Below are 22,696 nucleotides of genomic sequence, written 5' to 3'. Positions count from 1 at the left end.
CGGGCTCTCTGCTCTGCAGCCAGCCTGCTTCCCTTCCTCTCTCTCTGCCTACTTGTGATCTCTGTCAAATAAATAATAAATTTAAAAAAAATGCCAGCCTTCCTTGTAACAAAGGCATGGATGTCTGACCAGGCTTCACCTCCAGATGCAGCCACCCCAGACTCTGGGCTGAGAACTAGTGATACAAAGAAGCAGGAACCAGAGAGAACCCACTTTGGGCTTGCTGGGTGGTGGAAGCAGCAGTGCAAGCCGGGGTATCCTGTGGTCAGTGAGGATGGCAGTAGGGTCCTCGGCACAATGGTTTGGCGCATACATCTTGGCTATAACCCAGTTTTTTTTTTTTTTTTTTTTTAAAGATTTTATTTATTCATTTGACACAGAGAGATCACAAGTAGGCAGAGAGGCAGGCAGAGAAAGAGAGGAGGTAGCAGGCTCCCCGCGGAGCAGAGAACCCGATGCGGGACTCGATCCCAGGACCCTGAGATCATGACCTGAGCCGAAGGCAGCGGCTTAACCCACTGAGCCACCCAGGCGCCCTATAACCCAGTTTTTAAGCTTGATTCTGCAGCCATCGTAGAACTGTGGGCTTGGATTTTTTTTTATCGGCTTAAATCAGCCAGAGTGTGTTATGATGCTTCGTTATAATGCTTACCTTACTGGTAAACTAGTGACACTTGGGAAAGGCTTCTCAGAAATGACCATTTCTCACATAGAGGAAGAAAGTGGTTAAAATGTGAGAAGAAAGGAATTGCAGAGGAAGGCTGCATCTGTCTCAGAGAAATTAAGGTGAAGGATGGTTTCAGGCCAAGGCCACACCTCCCCAATTCATTTACCAATATTACATGTGGTTCTTGTGGAAGTGTAAGTTTAAAAAAAAAGTCAGGAGAGATCTTATGGTAATAGCAACCATCTCACATATGGCTTTCTTGGAACCCTGTTTCTGCACTGAAATTTCAGAAAGTAGGTTCTATGGATCCAAAATTCATTCACTCATTCCTTCCCTCACTCATTCCCGCCCGCCACTATAAACTATAAACCAGTTTTTTTTTTTTTTAAGATTTCATTTATTTATTTGACAGAGACACAGAGAGAGAGGGAACACAAGCAGGGGGAGTGGGAAAAGCAGGCTTCCTGCTGAATGGAGAGCCCAATGCGGGACTCGATCCCATAAGCCCGGAATCATGACTTGAGCTGAAGGCAGACACTTAACTACCGAGACACCCAGGTGTCCCTAAACCTGTTCTGAGAGCTAGGGATGCATACTAGGTCAATCCCTGGCCTTAAGGATCTCAGTCAGTAGAGAAGGCACAGTCATAGGTAACCCCCATAACCTGTGACTGTATTTTAATAAAGGTGCTAACAAAGTTCTAGGGTGCAGAGGAAGAAGGAATGCTTAGTTTGGCTGTAGGGAGTCATGGGAAGAGTCAGGGAAGGTTCTGCAGAGGAGAAAACACTTGGGCAGAGTCTTCAAAAGAGGGATTCCAGACAGAGAGGGCATGTACAGGGCGTGGAGTGGCACAGCGGGACTGTGTGGACAGGACACCCTAGGGCCCTTGTGTGCTCCCGGAGCTGCGTGTGCACCTCACAACATTTAATGGTATTTAATTCTCACAACAGTTCTCCAAGATCATTATTATTGTCTCAATTTTTCTAGTTTCGAAAAATCTAAGGTCTAGGGAGGAAAAAATCTAACCAGTGAGCTGCACAGCTGAGACGTGAATCCAGGTCTGTTTCATTCTAAACTCTGAAGGGAGGTATGTAGCTTTTAAAAAAAGGGAAGGAAAGGGACGCTTGAGTGGCTCAGTGGGTTGAGCCGCTGCCTTCGCCAATGATCCCAGGGTCCTGGGATTGAGTCCCGTGTGGGGCTCCCTGCTCAGCGGGGAGCCTGTTTCTCCCCCTGCCTGTGGCTCCTCCTGCCTGTGCTCGTTCTCTCTTGGGTTGACTGACTGATAGGAAGATAGGTAGATAAATAAATAAATAAAATCTTAAAAAAATAAATAAAAATAAAAAAAATAAAAAGGAAAAGAAAAAAACTGAAGAAGTTCTCTGTTTGCTTGGGGAGAAGGAAAATGATGTGGTTTCTACCAGTTAACTCCTTCAGCAGCTCTCTTACTCTACTATATTCTAGATGTAGAAATAATCTCAAAAAGAATAGCCATTCTTATTGATCTTGAGATTTTGTCTATTTTCTGTTTAAAAACACCTAGCCAGGGGTGCCTAGGTCTTAAGCGTCTTAAGCGTCTGCCTTCAGCTCAGGTCATGATCCCAGGGTCCTGGGATTGAGCCTGCATTGGGCTCCCCACTCGCCAGGAAGCCTGCTTCTTCCTCTCCCACTTCCCATGCTTGTGATCCCTCTCTGCTGTGTCTCTCTCTGTCAAATAAATAAATAAATAAAATCTTAAAAAAATAAAAAATAAAAACACCCAGCCAAAGTATGGAACCATTCAGATTCTCAGCCCATCAGAGAAGCCCTGATACTTGTGTGTCTCTCATGCACTACACAGAGGCAAACCTCAGAGATGGTGCATGTTTGGTTCCATTGCAATAAAGTGAATATTACACTAAAGCAAGTTAAATGAATTTTTTGGTTTCCCAGTGCATGTAAAAGTTATGTTTACACTATACAGTAGTCCATGAATTGTGCAACAGCATTATGTCTAAATAAATAAATGTAAATAATTTATTGCTAAAAAAGGCTATCATCGGAGTTTTCAGCGAGTCCTAATCTTTTCGCTGTGGAGGGTCTGGCCTTGCTGTTGATGGCTGCTGACCAGTCAGGGTGGTGGGCGCTGAAGGCTGGGGCGGCTCTGGTGGTTTCTTAAAATAAGACAAGAAGTCTGCTGCACTGATTGGCTCTTCCTTTCGGAAACGATTTCCCTGTAGCACGTGATGCTGTTTGATAGCATTTTACCCAGAGCAGAGCTTCTTTCAAAATGGGAACTCAGTCCTCTCCAACCCTAAAGCCGCTTCAGCAACTAAGTTTACAGAATGTCCTAAATCCTTTACTGTCATCTCCACGATCTTCACGGCGTCTTCACTGGGAGCAGGTTCCATCTCCAGAAACCACTGTCTTTGTTCCTCCGTAAGCTGTAACTCCTCACCTGTTCAGGTTTTCTCAAGAGATGGCCGCACTTCAGCCGCTCCTTCAGGCGCCTCTTCTGACTCTCATTCTCTTGCTCTTTCCACCCCATCTGCGGTCACTTCCTCTGCTCAAGTGCTCAGCCGGTCAGTCACCCGTGAGGGCTGGAACCACCTTCTTCCGAAGTCCTGCTCATGATAGTATTTTGACCTCTTCCTGTGGATCACAAATGCCCTTCCTTCCTTCCTTCCTTCCTTCCTTTCTTTCTTTTTTTTATATTTTAGAGAGGCAGAGAGCATGAGCATGTGGGGAAGGGGCACATGGAAGGGGGAGAGAGAGGATCTCAAGCAGACTCCCCACTGAGCACAGAGCCCTACACTGGCTCAGTCCTCCAATCCTGAGATCATGACCTGAGCCGAAACCAGCTGAAACAGACGGAGCATCCCAGGTGCCCCTCTAGAAGGTTTTCAGTTATTCCATCAGAGGAATAACTATGGCAGCTACAGCCTTAAGAAATATATTTCTTTTATTAGAGAGAGAGAGAACACAAGCAAGTGGGGCAGGGGGTAGGTCTGTAGGGAAGGGGCAGAGGGAGAGGGGGACCTTGTACTTCTATGTTACGAATATGGGCCTCTTTCCTCCAACCTCAGGAACCCACCTCTGCTAGCTTCTGACTTTTCTTCTACAGCTTCCTCCCCTCTCTCAGCCTTTGCAGAATTGAAGAGAGTGAGGGCCTGCTCTGGTGAGGCTTTGGTTTAAGGGAATATTGTGACAGGCTTGATCTTCTATTCCGACCACTAAAACTTTCTCCATATCAGCAATAAGTTTGTTTTGCTTATCATCTGTGTGCTCACTACAGTGGCACTTTTAATTTCCTTCAAGAACTTTTCCTTTGAATTCACAACTTGTCTATTTGGTGCAGAAGGCCCAGCTTTCAGCCTATCTCGGCTTTTAACATGTCTCCCTCACTTAAAAGTTTACTCATTTCTAGCTTTTGATTTAAAGTAAGGCGTTAAAAAAAAAAAAAAAAGTGAGAGATGTGCAATTCTTCCTTTCACTTGAACACTTAGAGGCCATTGCAGGGTTATTAACTGGCCTAATTTCATTTTTAAAATAAATTTTAAAAGATTTTATTTATTTGAGAGAGAGAGCGAGTGCACAAGCTGTGGGAGGGGCAGAGGGAGAGGAATAAGCAGACTCCCCACTGAGAATGGAGCCCAATGTGGCCTTGATCCCAGGATCTGGGATCATGACCAGAGCCAAAGGTAGACACTTAACTGACTGAGCCACCCAGGTGCCCCAACTGGCCTAATTTCAATATTGCCTCTCAAGGAATAGGGAGACCAGAGGATAGGAAAGAGATGGGAATGACTGGTTGGTCGAAGAGTTAGAACACACACAAAGTTTATCAATTAAGATAAATTAAGGGGCACCTGGGTGGCTCAGTGGGTTAAAGTTTCTGCCTTCGGCTCAGGTCATGATCCCAGGGTCCTGGGATCAAGCCCCAAACTGGGCTTTCTGCTCAGCAGGGAGCCTGCTTCCTCCTCTCTCTCTGCCTGCCTCTCTGTCTACTTGTGATCTCTGTCTGTCAAATAAATAAATAAAATCTTAAAAAAACCCACAAAACTTTAAAAAAAGATAAATGAAGATGCAGTCTGTGGAGCCCCTGCCCATTACAAAAGTAACGTCAAAAATCACTGACCACAGATCACCAGAACAAATATGATAACAATGAAAAAGTCTGAAATATTTTGCAAGAATTACCAAAATGTGACACAGAGACATGAAGTGAGCAAATATTGTTGGAAAAATGGTACACAGAGACTTGCTCAACACAAGGTCGCAACAAACGCTCAGTTTGTAAAAGAAGTGCAGTATCTGTGCAGCGCAGTAAAATGAGGCATGCCTGTACAGTTCTTCTCCAGTGGCAGAGCAGAGTGAGCTAACACTGCACCTCCAAGACAGGAGCTCGGAGTGAATGGTTTCCGAAGAAACTGCTAAACCTCCCCCAGGCCAGGAACCTACGAGACTACCTCTCTTCAACGGCAGGTGAGACAAGGTGCTCACGGAGTCTAGGAGGTCAAAAGCAGGTTTCAACACTTTTGCTGGATTACTGGCCCTTCTCACATAGGTCCAAGAGCCACTGTGAAGTTGTTAATCTGGGCCATTAGAGCTTTTTGGTTATGTTTTAAAATTTTTGATAATAAGGCTGTATATATTTATGAGCTTATCTGTAAGATACATTCCTAAAAATGGAACTGCTAAGTCAAAATTAACAGGTTTGACAATGATGTCAATTCTCCTCCAAAGATGGCTTTATCAATTCATGGTCTCACCCACAGAGAATGCATGTGCTGGTCCCCTAATCGTCACCAGCACTGAGCACCAACTGTACTACCGTGCTAGGAAAAAAATGGCATCTGTGATTGTAATTTGGTTTACCTTTGGCTTCAATCCTCTGGCCACTTCCAATTAGGCAGTTCTTGATGTCCGCTCCTTTCTCTATCACAGCATTGTTGCAGATAACGCTGTCTTGGATATTGCATCTGGAACACAATAAACAGCCAGGTTACAGAATGCCCGTGGCTCCCATCCGCATCCTCACTGCTATGGGTTGGGGGTTCTGGCTCCTCCACAGGCTAGGAATAGCTACTCCATCCAGTTAATGGCTACATGCCTCAAATTATCACTGGGAGACAGAATGGCTCAGCCAGCCCAAGGGTGGACCTGGTTTTAGCAAAGTCCAGACTTCAGACAGGCTCCTAATGATCTTTCCCGCCAAGGCTTGAAAACTGCAGACCCCATGACTTCAGTTCTTTAGGTACCCGTCCCTGCACTGACCCATCACTCAGCTGCTCACCTGGGAATATATCTCAAATTTCATTTAAGGCTTAAGTCCCATGAATCTCCCTAGGAGATCAGCTATGGGAACAACAGGTGCCCCACAGTTCTCACTACAGACTTTTGGTTAATCAAAACCAAACTCGTTTAGAAAACAAAAACAAGAAACAAAACCCAGTGTTTTTTAAACTAGCTCCAGGCTACATCAAAAACTACTCCGGGGGCGCCTGGGTGGCTCAGTAGGTTAAGCCTTTGCCTTCTGCTCAGGTCATGATCTTAGGGTCTGGGGATTGAGCCCCACATCGGGCTCTTTGCCCAATGGGGAGCCTGCTTCCCCCTCTCTGTCTGCCTGCCTCTCTGCCTTGTGATCTCTCTCTGTCAAATAAATAAATAAATAAATAAACAAACAAATAAATAAATATTTTTAAAAGGTTTTATTTATTTATTTGACAGAGAGAGATCACAAGCAGGCAGAGTGGCAGGCAGAGGGAGAGAGAGAAGCAGACCAAGCAAGGAGCCCCATGTGGGACTTGATTCCAGAACCCTGGGATCATGACCTGAGCCAAAGGCAGCTGTTTAACTAACTAAGCCACCCAGGCATCCCAACAAATAAAAATCTTAAAAAAAAAAAAAAAAAAAAAAAAAAGAAAGACTACCCCAGATCCTATATTCTCAAGAATAGCACCTCTTGCTCTTGGCATTTTAATGCGTTTAAAGAGCATATTTCTGGCTCTTGAAGACTGGTAGGTGAGAAGACAGGTCCTTTTGAAAACCTTCACTAGCACCCACTGCCTACCTACTCTATGCTAGATGTCGTGCAAATAAATACTCTAGGTACGTTACAGGAGTGACTTACAAATCCAGCCATTTAATCAGAAAAATCACTTGGGCAGTGCAAAAAAATAAACAAAAACACCCTCATTGTCTTGGGTTCCATCAATCCTTTTGGTAGGTCTGAGATGGGGGCCTCATGTATTTAGAAAAAAAGAGCTTCCTAGATGATTCTGGGAGTATCATTTTTGCCTCTGATGCAGTAAAAAATAACAACCACAGATGAGGTAACAAACAGATTTAGGGAAGTTAAACCATTTGCCCCAAACCACATAATTGCCAAGCAGCAGATTCAAATCTAGGTCTGCCTGACTCCAGAATCCATACATTTAGTCATAACGCCATATAAAGAAATCAAGAGAAGGAAAGACTGGAGGAAGCTTGCTTGGAATTGCCAAGCTGCTCTTGAGAGCCGAGTGGCTCTGTGGAGGGAAGGATTCGGCCCTAACAGGGAAATATTCGCTACCTTTAAGAGTCAGAAGTGGGCAGCTAAAGCGGAGAAGGAAGGTGAGTAGGAAGGGTGTGAGCATCCATTTAAACAAAACAAAACAAAACATCAATTAAGGAAAAATCCTCAGGCAACCCAGGAGGCATGGGGGATGGCGAGGAGGACAGTCCAAAGCCTGAAACTATTTGTGCAGAGGCTATTAAAAAAGATTCTTCCCAAACACCGACTTTTTAGTAAAATGCAGAAAAGGAATTCTAGCCTGCTATAGCATTCCAGAGTCGTCTTTATCTCTATTCTTCTGGAAGGTTAAGCCAGTCGGAAAGCAGCAAAAGGCAAAAGCCACAGCACCTCTGTGGTGTGGGCTGGAGAATTAGTTTGTTTTTTGGCTCAGATTCAGAATATACACACAAAAAATCAGGATACACAGTGGGTGGGAATTAAGGGACCTTCCAGAACTTTCCAACTTGTCTTCTGCTTTAGGCAAAGCAGTTCAGTTAGCAGCTAGAGTGGTTCCTGCTTCTTGATGAAAATTCCCCCAAGAAGAGTAGTAAGGAAGTATATAGAAAGCCTCAGAAATAGATTCCTGGGACAAAGCAGGCTTACAATTGGCTACTAGCTTCTCACTGAAAAGTCTTCTTTCTTTTTCCAGAGTGGGAGTAGGAGGATACCTCCTGCTCAGTAGTTTAAGAGCCTGAGAACACAGGCTCTGGAGCTAGGAAATGGGTAAACATAGTCGGCATAGATCAAAACAGCCAAGAGGAATTCAAGAGGCCATAATTAGAGACTACTACATGGCTATTTTGGGATTTGGGATATAAGTGGGAACCATTTCTGGAAGGAAGAGGCTAGACTGATTGAGGTCAGAATTCCACAGGAATGGATAGCCTGGGTTCTCCTTCTGTCTAGCCAGTCTGATTGAGGTGTTCAGGAACCTTGTCTCATTTAGTTTCTGTGTAATTCCCTCTGAGACCCATAAACTAGCAATGCAGAATCTGCAGATATGATGGGGAAAAAGTAGGTTGACTGAAAAGAAGCTGGGGCTCTCCTGAAGCTCTTGGTCAGTGGATCTGCGGAAGGCTTTGAGATGAACAGCTGACAAAATGCTTAGTGAGTGTGAAGCTCTTTTCTGCCATTTGGTTCTTCATTGTTCCCTATAACCACTGCTATGGTCACAAGTCACCTCCATGAGCAAGGCCGAGGTATTCTGGAAAAATGTCAAGCCAATATAGAGCTTTCCGTCTCTCCAGAAAGAAATTCCAAGATTAAGGCTTTTACTGGATGTGTTTGTGTGTGCTCACACTGGAGAGGAAGGATGATACCACCGTATCAAGTAAGCTCTTTCCAGGTTGCCAATCTATAATAATGGCTTTGCCTTTTCTATTTTTTTTTTTTTTTTAAGATTTTATTTATTTGACACAGAGAGAGAGAGATCACAAGAAGGCAGAGAGGTAGGCAGAGAGAGGCGGTGTGTGTGTGTGTGGGGGGGGGGCGGGAGCAAGCTCCTTGCTGAGCAGAGAGCCCAATGTGGGGCTCAGTCCCAGGACCCTGAGATCATGACCTGAGCCAAAGGCAGAGGCTTAACCCAATAGCCACCCAGGTGCCCCTGCTTTGCCTTTCCTGGTTAGTGCATAAAGCTGAGGGGAGGTGACTTCTCTACAGCTCAAACAAAGAACTGACCTAATGCCAAAACTATGGTTTTTGCCATGTAGTTTTAACTCTTAGCTCAGTATTAAGGACTCTGCTGTGCTAACCTGGTTGTTTTTCTAAGAAGCTGCTGAGAGATGGCTAAGATTAATGGGTTTCAGTCATCATTTCTACTTGGTGGGGTTAAATTATTTTTGGGGGGGCAAGGGAAGAGGGAGAGAGAATCTTAACCACCCTTCACGCTCAGCTCAGAGCTGAGCAGAAGGCTGGGCTCCTTTACAACCCTGAGATCATGCCCTGAGCCAAAATCAAGAATCGGATGTTTAACTGACTGAGCCACCCAGGTGCCCCTTGGTGTGGTTGAATTTTAAGCAAAACTGCAGGCTTTGGGAAACTACCCTGAAAATCCTAATGCTTCAGTGGAGAAGAGACTATGAGAAAGACCACAGAGGTCTGCAGTAAGATCTGGAGATCCACTGCTTGGCCAGGCGTACTATACCACATGATGTTCCCAGGCCTAGGATACAAGGAAGAAGCCCTGGGGGCACCTGGGTGGCTCAGTTGGTTAAGCCTCTGCTTCCAGGAAAGGGCATAATCCTGGGGAGCCCTTTTCTCATCTCTCTCCTTCTGTCCCTCCCCACCACTCTCTCTCAAATAAGTAAATCTTTTTTTACAAGGTTTTATTCTTTTTTTTTTTTTTAAGATTTTATTTATTTATTTATTTGACAAAGAGAAATCACAAGTAGATGGAGAGGCAGGCAGAGAGAGACAGAGGGAAGCAGGCTCCCCACTGAGCAGAGAGCCCGATGCGGGACTCGATCCCAGCACCCTGAGATCATGACCCGAGCCGAAGGCAGCGGCTCAAACCACTGAGCCACCCAGGCGCCCCTTATTCATTTTTTTTTGACAGAGAGAGACATATAGCAAGAGAGGGAACATAAGCAGGGGAGTGGGAGAGGGAGAAGCAGACTCCCTGCTGAGCAGGGAGCCAGATGTGGGGCTCAATCCCAGGACCCTGGGATCACGACCTGAGCCAAAGGCAGATGCTTAATGACTGAGCCATTCAGGCACCCCAATAAATAAAATCTTAAAAAAAAAAAAAAAGAAGAACCCCTGGCCAGGGAAGCAAAAGGGCCTCCAAATTTTAGTTGCTCCTCTGGCTTTGGTTAGAACTTTCTTCAGTTTATTACAGAAGAAAAGGGAACTCACATAACTCTGATGTCGAATATTTCTCAGTCATTACACAAAGCATTTTAAGTTCATTATGTAACTTAATCCTTTTGGCAAGCCTGCAGGGATGGTGGTATTTATTCTAATTTTTACAGAGAAATTTGAGGCTTGCAGTGGTTAAGCAATGTGCCCAAGCATACATAGTGGTAAGTGACTCTCCTTTGTGTGAGGGACTTGGACTCAGCCAGTGACTGGGCAGTATTTGGCAAAGAGCCATCAATCTGTTCAGTAACCCTGAGGACAGGTAGGTTCTTCTCTGGAAGGAGCTGGTAGGTTTTCTAACTTACTCATAACCTTGGGTAAGGAAAGAGTATGGAGCTGGAGATACACATAGTTTTTCTAGGTTTATGACTAAAGGCCTACTTTAGGTCAGCTCACTACTTCAGCCCCAAGATTATGGTTGATTCACCCAGATCTCCTCAGAGGCAAGAGTCTCCTGAGCTTAGCCCAAGGGGTCCTTGTCCAGGAGTCCCTCTAGATGAAGAACCATGTATTATTATTATTATTATTATTATTAAAGATTTTCTATATTTATTTGTCAGAGAAAGAGAGAGAGAGAGAGAGAGAGAATGAGCACAAAAGCAGGGGTAGCAGCAGGCAGAGGGAGAAGCAGGCTCCCCACTGAGTAAGGAGCCCATTGCAGGACTCGATCCAGGACCCTGGGATCATGACCTGAGCCGAAGATAGAGGCTTAACCAACTGATCCACCCAGGTATCCTCCATGTATTATTTTTAATGAAATATTTCAGGCACAGAGGCGCCTGGCGGCTCAGTGGGTTAAGACTCTGCCTTCGGCTCAGGTCATGTTCCCAGGGTCCTGGGATTGAGCCCCGCATCGGGCTCTCTGCTCAGTGGGGAACCTGCTTCCCCTTCTCCCTCTGCTTGCCTCTCTGCCTACTTGTGATCTCTCTCTCTCTCAAGTAAATAGATAAAGTATTTTTTTTTAAAAAAGAAATATGTCAGGCACAGAAAAAAGTATATTAGTAGACAACATGTAGTATTGTTTTCCATGTTTCAAAATTTTATATAAATGCTATAATTCTCTCTGTTTCCCTCTGCAACTTGTTTTTTTCTGCTTCAACATTATTATTTGTGGTATTCGTCCAGGTTGATTCAGGTAATGAGACATAATGCTTGAAGAAATATTTTACTTTTCTGTCTGGCCACTCTTGGCTCTTGGTCCTCTAGATGAAAATGTATTGGCTTCAGTGAACAAGCTGAAAATTTCCTCCCTTTGGTTCGCTTTGGTTCACTATACAAAGGTTTAGTGGTGAGAAATGTCTCCCTCCTAAGAAATCTAAGTCCTTCTATTCCCTAAAGAGAGGCTAAGAAAAAGAAGGCTTTGGAGGGAATCAAAGTAATGAAGTAACAACCTCAAAGAATTAAGCAGTAGTATTCTCCACCTAAGAGGATGGGTTTAGTGTAGAGGCAAAAAATGAGTCAAAAGTGGGGCGCCTGGGTGGCTCAGTGGGTTAAGCCGCTGCCTTCGGCTCAGGTCATGATCTCAGGGCTCTGGGATCGAGTCCCGCATTGGGCTCTTTGCTCAGCAGGGAGCCTGCTTCCTCCTTCTCTCTGCCTGCCTCTCTGCCTACTTGTGATGTCTCTCTGTCAAATAAATAAATAAAAAATCTTAAAAAAAAAAAAAATGAGTCAAAAGTCCTAAGGAGCTCCTTTAAGTCCAGGGGATCTTTCCAAAATTTCATAATTTGGTATTTTCAAGAGTGTTACTGAAGAAACATGGACAAAATTCTTCCAATAATCATGGTCCTTTTGCAACGCTAATTACCACATACTTAATTTTATGTTTAAGGGAGTTCACTTTTATACACAACCAACCCATTAATCAGTATTTTGTTTCATTTCTTACTTGGCTCTATTATTATTATTATTTTTTAAGATTTTACTTATTTATTTGACACAGAGAGAGAGACAGTGAGAGAGGGAATACATGCAGGGGGAGTGGGAGAGGGAGAAGCAGGCCTCCCGCTGAGCATGGAGCCCGCCTGACATGGGCCCCAATCCCAGGACCCTGGGATCATGACCTGAGCCTAAGACAGTGGCTTACTGACTGAGCCACCCAGATGCCCCTCTATTATGTTTTCAAGGACAGTTTTCCAGAGGGTTCTTGGGTGACACATCTCCTGAACCCCTGGAGTATTTCTGATGATTTTATATTTCAGCCATAACTTGGATTAGCTATGGGACTCTTAGGTCACAATCATTTTCCCTCTAAATTTTCTAAATGTTGTCTCCCTCCTAAATGTTTGTCTTAAATGTTCTCACAGAAATGTCTGAGGCCAGCCCTCCTATGTGCCTCAGTGGTTTTTTCTGTCAGTTCTATGTGCCTTAAGATTTTCCAAAAGTGGGGCACCTGGGTGGCTCAGTGGGGTAAGCCTCTGCCTTCGGCTCAGGTTGTGATCTCAGGGTCCTGGGATTGAGCCCCACATGGGGCTCTCTGCTGAGCGGGGAGCCTGCTTCCCCTTCTCCTTCTGCCTGCCTCTCTTCCTACTTGTGATCTTTCTCTCTCTGTGTCAAATAAATAAAATCTTAAAAAAAAAAAAAAAGATTTTGCAAAAGAGATGTTTGCCAATTCTTTGGTTTACCCATGCCCTTATTCTTTATGTTGGTCAAATCTTGATGTTCTTTTTGGATTTGATCTGCATTCCATTGTATCTGGAATATTCCTCAGTCTGGAGTATTCCTCAGTCTGTATACTAGTATGTGGTGGTATTATCTAGTTTTATTGTAGATAAAGTTTCCTTTTCTGGTTTTGCTTGTATGTTTTTATTTTGGTGAGTTTTAAGGAGGGAGGTACTCTACCACTTTTTCTAGTAGTACACACAGCTCTCTTGACAGATGCTCAGCCAATTATGGTAGGGAAAAATAAATCAGGGATTCCTGTTTTTCGTTCAGTAAATACTTCCTAAGATGCCTAGTATATAAAAAGTACAGTACTAGGCATTAAGAGATATAGAGATATAGGAGAACTATTTCTGTATTCAAGGAAGCTGTAGTCTATTGAGGAAAAAAAAAGATGCACTAAATGGCACATGAACATACATCAAGTGTTATGGGTGCACAGAGAACACAGAGGTGGGGGAAAGATGGCTGCATGGAGTAGCTAGAATAGGTACTGGACTTTGAAGGATGAGTAGGAGGATTTCTATAGGTAAAGATCTCTAGAAAGAGGCAATTCAGGCAGACTGAATGTCAGGAATAAAGGGGAGTAGAAAAGTAAGGGACCCAGTGAGCTGGGCAGTCAGCTGAGTGCAGGTAAAGAGGACACTCAGGGTAACAATGAGATGCAATAATATATTGTTGGGCTTTGACAGTGGGCACTTGCTGCCTACAGAAAACACAGAAAATCTAGGTGAAAACTTGGCTCCCTGGCCTGCCTGCCCACATATGAAGGAGCTACCTTACCCCCTGGGTCATTCACTGTGGACTACGAGGAGATGCAGGAGATGTTGTTCAGGACCAGAAAGCCAAAGATGCAGAGCACAGAACTGACAGTGAAGCCTTGACAATGAAGTTTTCACCAGACTTTGAATTCTTGGGCTTCAGCTGTCATAGAACATGGAACTTCCACCAGAAACTGAAAATGAGAAAGTCAGGCAGGAGCCTTCTCTGCAGTCTGGCCTATACCTTCCCCAAGGTGGTCCTGTTAGCATCCCTCATGACCTAAGGACCTTGGGCAGATGTCCAAGTGACTGTCCAGAAAGTCTTGGCAGCTCACCACTGCTGACAGAGACAAGCAAGCCTGGAATATGAGAAACTCCCTTCTGGACAAATTCATGTTTCTACTCTGCTACTCAGGTCAGATGTAACAGCAGCAGGGTAATAAAATCTCATGTGACCGCAATTTAATGACTTTTCCCAAATTTACCATAAGTAATTAAAACTAAATGACCTGAAGATAATGGGAAAAGGTTCATATGGGATGCAGGATGTCTGATCTTATCACCAGGAGCTAATTTGCCAGATTGGGTAATCCACCCTCCCTAGTCATTAGCCCCATGCCGGCTGCCTGTAGCTCTCCCTCAACTTTTTTTAGTTGAAAAAATAGCAGCCACCACCATCTAAACCTTTGTTTCCTTAGCTTAAGAGGCCATCCAAGACTGTACCACCTCCAAAACAGCAACTGACTCTAGGATATTATGCTAGGCATTCTCTATGAACTTCTCTCACACGAGCAACCCGAAGTTTCTTACCAAGCCTTGGTTCCTCACCAAGTCTCTTCACTTCAATTCAGGACACAATACTGGCCTTTAAAGAGGTGCCAGAGAGGGGCGCCTGGGTGGCTCAGTGGGTTAAGCCGCTGCCTTCGGCTCAGGTCATGATCTCAGGGTCCTGGGATCGAGGCCCGCATCGGGCTCTCTGCTCAGCAGGGAGCCTGCTTCCCTCTCTCTCTCTCTGCCTGCCTCTCCATCTACTTGTGATTTCTCTCTGTCAAATAAATAAATAAAAATATTTAAAAAAAAAAATTTCCTATAAAGAGGTGCCAGAGAGCTGTTCCTTTATCAGCCCGCCCACAGGAGGGGAAGGAGACGTAGCTAATTAGAGCAAATGGGAAAGTCATGGCATTGTCTTCCCTGGAAGGTCTGAGGTAAGATGAGACAGAGTGGAAGTTACAGAGCCTCATGAACTACTCTGGAAGGAGGCGATCAAATGGGTAAAGGCAAATGTGGTTCTGGTTTTGACAGAATGGTGATGCTGTCGGTCTCGTGCATGAATCCAGAATGGGACACAGAAAAGCAAGGGTGCAATGAGAAGAAAGTCTGGAATTCCATACTCTGCTCATGTATAAAAATGCAGAAGTTGAGTGGGGTGGCTTCTCAGGCCCCATCTCATTAACATTCCAGGACTCAGTGCTGGAGCTAGATCATGAGGAACCTGGAAGTTCAAACTTTATTCTAAAAGTAGGGGAAAGTCTTCAAAAAAAAAAGTTGTTGAATAAAACAAGGACATGATCAGAGCTATCCTTTAGAGAGTAAATGTCACCTCTGTGAAATGAGATTAATGATAAATGATGATGGGGACGATAAACTAATGACAGCTAACATTCTATGTCCAATCACTGTTCAAAGTGTTGTATGTCTATTAATTTAGTACTCCCAATAAACCTGTGAGGTAGTTCAGTTTTCACTCCATTTTACAGTGAGAAAATCAGGCACAAAGACATAAAGTCAATTCCCTAAGTGACCAGTAAATGACAGATCCAGGATTCGGTCTGGTAGTCTAACTCCAAAGTTCAAGTTCTAATCCATAAGAGGAATGGCGGAAGGGCAGATTTGGAAGAATAAGAGAAATAGAGACAGCAAAAGAAGTTAGAGAACATCACAATGGTTCAGGAAGAGGTCTGTGGGTCTGACCTCTTCTTCTAACCTCCGGTCATAAGCTGGCTACTGAATACCTCCACATACTTAGATGTCCTACAGGTACTTCCAACTTCATGTGTCCCACACCGGCCTTTCATTCCCACAAATCTGCTCCTCCCTCGCCCTCTCTCATCTCAGTGAGTTCACCACCGTCTATCTCGTTTCCCCAAGCTGGGCTTCACCTACCCCAACTGTCCTCTCCCTTACCCCTTAGATTCCTTCCTTGTCAGTCTCCTTAGATTCCTTTTCTTGTGCCTGAAATTGTTGATGTTCCCCAAGGTCTTGGTTTCTTTTAAGGACACGCAATCTCCCTGGGTGATCTCTACTCCCACAGCTTCGGTTACCATCTCTGTGCCCACCGCTCTCCCAAACCTGTACTTCAAACACAGGCTTCTTTCCCAAGCTCCATTCCTGCACATTAAGTCCTGCATGTCAAGGCCGCCTGCCAGGAACTCAACTTATCCCAAATGGAACTCATCATTTCCCTGCTTCCCACCCTGCAAATCCTCTGCTGATTTCTATCTGAGTGAATAGCACACCAGAAACTGTATTGCTTGGGCAAGAAATCTGGAAGTTTTCCCTAATTTCTCTTTCACCTCACATATCCAGCCAATCACCATGCTTTATAGTTTTTAATCAACTCATTATTTCTCTTCCCTATTGCCACTGCTACTGCCTTAATTTAGGACTTCTATTTCTTTCAGTAGTCTTCTGGCCTTCATGCTTATCCTTCTCACACCACCCTCCACAGTGTAGCCAAGATGATCTTCATAAAATGTGGATTTAATTATGTTATTCCTTTCCTTTAAACTTTTAAGTTACTGTTACCTATTAAATGTCGTAGTGGATAGTCCATGATTTGGTACTTGGCCATCGGTATAGCCTTGTCTCCTATCTATCCATTCCTCTTTGAATTCTGTATTTTGATTAATTATGAATTATTTACCATTCTTTCACGTAACAAATCTTTACTGTGCTCCTATAGGCTCTCAAGATGTAACAGTGAAATGTGTATTTTCAAACTAACATTTACTTGTTAGAGCCAGGTAAACAAGATAAGGCCAGACCGTGATAATGCTAAGAAGGAAATAAAACAAGGTGATGTAACAGAGAGTACTGGGATAGACTGCTCCTGCTTCTTCTTCTTCTTTTTAAAGATTTATTTATTTATTTTAGAGAGAGTGTGTGCATATGTCCAGGGAAGAAGAGGGAGAGGGAGGGAGGATTTCTTTCTTTCTTTCTTTCTTTTTTTAAAGATTTATTTGTTTGACAGAGATCACAAGCAGGCAGAGAGGCAGGCAGAGAGAGAGGAGGAAGCAGGCTCCCCGCTGAGCAGAGAGCCCGATGTGGGGCTCGATCCCAGGACCCTGGGACCATGACCTGAGCCGAAGGCAGAGGCTTTAGCCCACTGAATCACCCAGGTACCCCCGGGAGGGAGGATTTCAAGCAGACTCCGCAGTGGAGCACAGCACCCAACATGAGGCTTGATCTCATGACCTGAGCTGAAACCGAGAATGAGACATTTAACTGACTGAGCCACTCAGGCATCCTGGGACAGAGGATATCTGATAGGGTAGTCAGAGAACCCTCTTAAGTGATGAAATTCAAGCTAAGATCAAAATGAAGAGATGTTTCTGGAATAAGATATGCTGTCTCACACTTTACACTCTCGATGTATCTAGAACATTCCTTTCTCCAACCGGTGGGTCTAATCATTTTTCAAGATTCAGATCAAGGATCATTTCCTTAATTTTTTCCTGACCCTTTTCCCTCTGTGACTGCACAGACTTCTACCACTGCACTCATGTAGAGTCTTCAGCCTCCAGTGGGTCTCTGTGTTTGATAAGAGAGGGAAATACTTGAGACAGCTCTCTATCATCAGTGATGCGCTGGAGCCTGACTGTTCTGCTCGGGAGAGCTGACTGCTAGCATCTCTCCCCAGCTCAGTGTCTGCTGACACCACTGGTCATAGTGGGAGAATTTACACTACGGAAACTGGCAAATGTTATAGATCAGACCACTTATTTTTCCCTCAAAGAACTGGTTGTTAACAATTTATCAGCATGCCACGGGGAGCAGTGTACCATCAAATTCTGGCCTGTTTTTGGCAATTAAATTTATATGTGCATGCATGTCTCTTTTCTTATCTTAATTATTTGAGAGAGACAGAGAAAGGGAGAGAGAAAGGAAGAAGCAGACTCCCTGCTGAGTGGGGAGCCGGATGTGGGGCTCAATTCTAGGACCCTGAGATCATGACCTGAGTTGGTCAGATGCTTAACCAACTGAGCCACCCAGGTGCCCCAATGCATGTATATATCTTAAAACAAATCTTTCTGAAGGTTTTTTTTTTTTTTTTAAAGATTTTATTTATTTATTTGACAGACAGAGATCATAGGTAGGCAGAGAGGCAGGCAGAGAGAGGAATGGAAGCAGGCTCCCCACTGAGCAGAGAGCCCGATGTGGGGCTCGATCCCACGACTCTGGGATCATGACCTGAGCCAAAGGCAGAGGCTTTAACCCACTGAGCCACCCAGGCGCCCCTGAAGGTTTTATTATGAAATACAGCAGTCTTCTCTTTCCCCTACTCATTTCCTTCTTCCCAGAAATAATTTTTGTTTTATTTTTATTTTTTATGGATTTTATTTATTTGAGAAAGAGAGAAAGCACGAGCAGGGGAAGAAGCAGAGGAAGAAGCAAGGCTCCCCACTGAGCAAGGAGCCTGATTTGGGCTCAATCCCAGGACCCTGGGATCATGACTGGAGCCAAAGACAGATGCTTAACTGACTGAGCCACCCAGGCGTCCCCCTAGAGACAACTTTTAGACTTAGTTATGCTGAGTATTTCAGTTTCTACCTCCCTATCTCTAGGGAGGGATAGAGAGGTATCACTAATAACATGCTACGTAATATCGTTCTTGATGTTTTAGTTTTAGGCATTATCAATAGACTTCCCACAATGGAAGATGAGGATTTAGCTTCCCTTTCCTGCCCCTGCTCCACCTTTCTCTTCTTATCCCTCATCCTTTCAATACTGTTACAGCAAAATTTTGGTCTGTAGTGTTTATTATGACTACTTAAATTCTATTTCACAGTAGAGTTACATAGTGAACTATGATGCCTTTTCCTTTCGTGTACTTTTTAAACAGTTCATAATTGTTTTGTTTTTGTTAGATAGTATTCTATGCTATTACTAATTCAAACCGAACTTTCAGCCAGTTGTCTAAATCTTTCAAGATGTTTATATGCATCTGGTATTTTATCACTTTCATCTTCCTGGGTAAGTGCTCTGTGGATTCCACTCCAGGCTAACTGCTCCCTTTATGCTTCAGGCAGTTCATAAAGTTGTCCATCCTTGGATCTGCCTTCAGTATCGTCCAACGATAATTTCTCCTTTCTTAGAATTGGACCTTGTGTATCTTATCTCTTTCATCTACTGTTCATTTTGGTGGAACACATCTAGAAAAGTTTTTGAGACCTTTTCCATGGTCACACTTAACATTTTGCTGGGGTACAGAATTCTAGGTCGAAATTAGTTTTCCTTCAGAATTTTGAAGGTATTGTTCTAGTATTTTCCAGTTTCCATTGTTGCTACTGGTAAGTCTAAAACAAAGCCATTCTGGTTCCTGATTGGTTGTATAGGACTTACTATTTTTTCTTTGTAAGTTCGTAGCACATTTTATTTTCCAGCGTTCTGAAATTTCAAAATGATGGAGGTTTGTTTTTACCCATTGTACTGGGCATTTAGTAGGCCCTTTCATTCTGTAAATTCATATCTCTCACTTGTGAGACATTTTCCTGTATTCTTTTTTTCTTTCTTTCTTTTCTTTTTTTTTTTTTTTAAAGATTTATTTATTTATCTGACAGAGAGAGAGAGATCACAAGTAGGCAGAGCGTCAGGCATGGTGGTGGGGGGGAGCAGGCTCCCTGCTGAGCAGAGAGCCTGATGGGGGGCTTGATCCCAGGACCCTGAGAACATGACCTAAGCTGAAGGCAGAGGCTTAACCCACTGAGCCACCCAGGTGCCCCCTTATATTATTTCTTAAATAATTTCCTCCTCTGAAATCTGAGCTTTCTTTTTTTACAGAACTCCTATTCGGATGTTAAATATCCTGAACCGGTCCTCTCATTTCCTTATCTTTTCTCTTCCCCGCTCCGTCTCTTTATCTTTTTGCTCTACTTTCTGGGAAATATGACATTTATCTTCCAATTCTTTTACTGGGGTTTTCCTTTTGTTATCACAGTTTTAATTTCCTAGAGTTCTTTTTTTGTTCTTTGAAATAAGAGGTTGTTTGAAAGTATTTCTCTCTCCCTACAGAGTCTGTTTCTTCTAAGTAGCTTTTTTCTAACTGTTTGATTTGTGGATCTTTCATGATAAGCTCTCTTTAGATCTCTGGTAATCTTTGCTTATCTCTTCATCTTTAGGGAGGATTCTAAAAAAGCTACTTGGAAGCTCTAAGCACATGAATGGAATTCGTCATCCCTAATTTTCACTGCAGGGTGATTTCAGTGGGCTGTTAGAAATCTCTGACGTAAATACATTTTTCTTTTTGGGCTGGTCAGAATCTCCAGAGAAGATTCTTCCAGACTTCCTGACTAATGGCTTTATGCCTGGTTGTCAGGGCTTGGAAATCAAGTTGGGAAGTGGGCTTGAGGGAGGACAGAACTTAGTGGCCAATATCCCTGTGGTTTCCAATTTTCTTGGTTTTTAATTACGGTACTTCCTCCCTCAATACTATCTGTTATCTTCCATGAGTCACTCTTCCTAAAGGGCAAAGGCTTAACCTTTCCCTCAACCCTTCACTGGCAGCTAGGAGAGGTAGTTCAGCTTTCACTGAACTTGCTGTCTTCTCTAACCTTCTCTCCTGTCCGTTCCTGCACAGAGACATCGACAGGTTCCGGAGCTAGAATCAAGGCTTTAGAATCAGTTCTTTCAGGCTGATCGAGTCTAGTGTTTTTCAAAATTTGTTTATAGATCTGCTTCACGTCCTCTAAGAAGGACAAGTGTCCCTTCCCCACTGTATTGCAAACAGCTGTGCTTTTATCAGTTTTAAATACTGAGTTTCTGCATAAGATTTATCTTAACAAAAAGTAAAGTTCACTTTCTAAAAAGTCTGAAGACCACTACCTTGGTCCTTCCTCTCTTTTACTGCCTATGCTTGCATTTTATACAGGAAAAACCTGAGGTCCATACCGAGGAATAATCTTACTAAACATCATTCAAGTCTTACTCCAAGTTTAGGCTGTTTATAAATCAAGATTTTAAGATACTCTAAAGTGTCTCAAAATGGGGGAAGACTCTCCATAACTTGTAACACAGAAGCTCTCCCTTAAAAATAGTATGTGGCTTAAATGACTGCACCTCTTGGTCCTCTGCCTTCTTCAGGGCTGCTCTGGGACACCGAGAGAAGCAAGATGACCCTTAGACGTTGGTAAGTGTCATTCCAGCACTGTCAGTGGTGCACTGTGGTGGCCATCCCATCAAGCAGCATACCAAAGCAAGAGGAGGCAGCATCTCTCAGGACCGTAAGTGTGAGAAAGTTGCTGGAAATGCTTTCCCAGACCATGTCTTTGTGGAGCCAAAACCCAAGGCCTCAAAGGGCCTAGGCACTGTTCTTTTCTTCACCTTTCCTTTTCTTTTTTTTTTTTTTTTTTTAAGATTTATTTATTTATTCGACAGAGAGAAATAACAAGTAGATGGAGAGGCAAGCAGAGAGACAGAGAGGGAAGCAGGCTCCCTGCTGAGCAGAGAGCCTGATGCGGGCCTCGATCCCAGGACCCTGAGATCATGACCTGAGCCGAAGGCAGCGGCTTAACCCACTGAGCCACCCAGGCGCCCCACCTTTCCTTTTCTTCCCTTCCTCAAGGTGAGCCCTTTCCAAGGGTGGGCTGGCTCCCCAAACCTCCCAGAGATGCCAGGCCCCTAGCCTCAAGTGGGTACGGGGGTAAACATACCCTTCCTCCACGGTGACTGAGTTCATGAGAAGGCAACTGGTGATAGTCACTCTATTTCCTATAACACAGGATGAACCAATGACTGAGTGCTTAATGGATGACTTCTCTCCAACCTGCGTATCTGGCCCAACGAGGCTCTCAACTCCAACCTGCAAAAGGCAAATATAAAACCTTGTCCATCCATCTCAACCGACTGCAAACAAATCCCTCAGATCCTTTGAGTCAGGGTCCAATGCAACCTTCCCCCAGAGACACGTCAGCAGAGGGACCATCATCCTTCTGCTCTACCCCATCATGGTCACCAGCATGTGACCATATTTCTCAGGGCCACAGGTCATATAATACCTCTGAGATCAACTCAAACTTACAAACTCATGCATTTGTGCATAGATGTGCTCTCTGGAAGACAGTGCTCAAATCAGGTTGAGAAGAGGGACAGAGATGGTAAGCTCCTGTGTCTGAGTCCCAAGACTATCATGGATCTTCCTTATAGAATTTGTGTGCCTGGGGTCAGCACCTGTCCAGCTTCGTGAGTGTCTGGGCTAGAAGGTAGTATTTTATTAACTAGAGTCCAGTCGGGATTTCCCTAGGACTAATGAGTTTCAGGCTTAAGAACCCCAATCCATCTTCTCAAGGATATACCTCAGTGCACCCAGAGACTGTCCCATGCCCGCCCTGCCCAAGCTAGCACTTACCAGGTGTTTGCTGACAATCTGGGCTGATGAATGAATCAGTGATTCTTCTGGACAGAGAACAGACAGCAATTTGGGCACCTTGAGGAGAGAGGTTTGGTCACCAAAGTTAAGACCAGAAAATACCCCAAAGCATCTTAGGTAGAACTCAATGCCCATGGGGCGCCTGGGTGGCTCAGAGGGTTAAGCTTCTGCCTTTGGCTCAGGACATGATCTTAGGGTCCTGGGATCGAGCCCCACATCGGGCTCTCTGCTCAGCACAGAGCCTGCTTCCCCCTCGATCTCTGCCTGCCTCTCTGTCTACTTGTGATCTCTCTCTCTGTGTCAAATAAATAAAATCTAAAAAAAAAAAAAAAAAAAAAAAGAACTCAATGCCCAGTTAGAGAAGCAGGGAGTTTTCAGCCACAGCTTTCCTGTTTGGGTGAGGCAGGGCAGGAGGCTGCTGTTATTTCCCCTAGGACAAGGATTATTATTTTTTATTTTTTGAAGATTTTATTTATTTATTTGACACAGAGAGAATGAGCACAAGTAAGCAGAGCGGCAGTCAGAGGAAAGAGGGAGAAACAGGCTTTCTGCTGAAAAGGGAGCCCTGCATGGGGCTC

At 44.1% G+C, this 22,696-nt stretch overlaps 1 protein-coding gene and 1 long non-coding RNA gene across 4 annotated transcripts in view; both read right to left on the bottom strand.

Moving 5' to 3' along the window:
* Positions 1–22,696, bottom strand: part of EIF2B3 (eukaryotic translation initiation factor 2B subunit gamma) — a 126,388-nt gene that overhangs the window by 8,248 nt on the left and 95,444 nt on the right. For all 3 annotated transcript variants that reach the window (XM_032301697.1, XM_032301696.1, XM_032301695.1), the window contains exons 9-11: positions 22,098–22,175; positions 21,403–21,551; positions 5,522–5,625 (exon numbers count right to left, since the gene is read on the bottom strand). In XM_032301697.1, coding sequence (XP_032157588.1) covers positions 5,522–5,625; positions 21,403–21,551; positions 22,098–22,175 — 331 coding nt within the window. The remainder of the gene's footprint in view (positions 1–5,521; positions 5,626–21,402; positions 21,552–22,097; positions 22,176–22,696) is intronic.
* On the bottom strand, positions 19,776–21,396 carry LOC116566980. Its single transcript, XR_004276069.1, has 2 exons — positions 21,290–21,396; positions 19,776–21,073 (listed from the first exon to the last, which is right to left on the bottom strand). It is a non-coding gene; the product is annotated as an uncharacterized LOC116566980 (long non-coding RNA).

This window comes from Mustela erminea, chromosome 10, assembly GCF_009829155.1.
Source record: "Mustela erminea isolate mMusErm1 chromosome 10, mMusErm1.Pri, whole genome shotgun sequence".
NCBI lineage: Eukaryota > Metazoa > Chordata > Mammalia > Carnivora > Mustelidae > Mustela > Mustela erminea.
The sequence above is the reverse complement of the archived record's forward strand: the minus strand, read 5'-3'. Positions and strand labels throughout refer to the sequence as shown.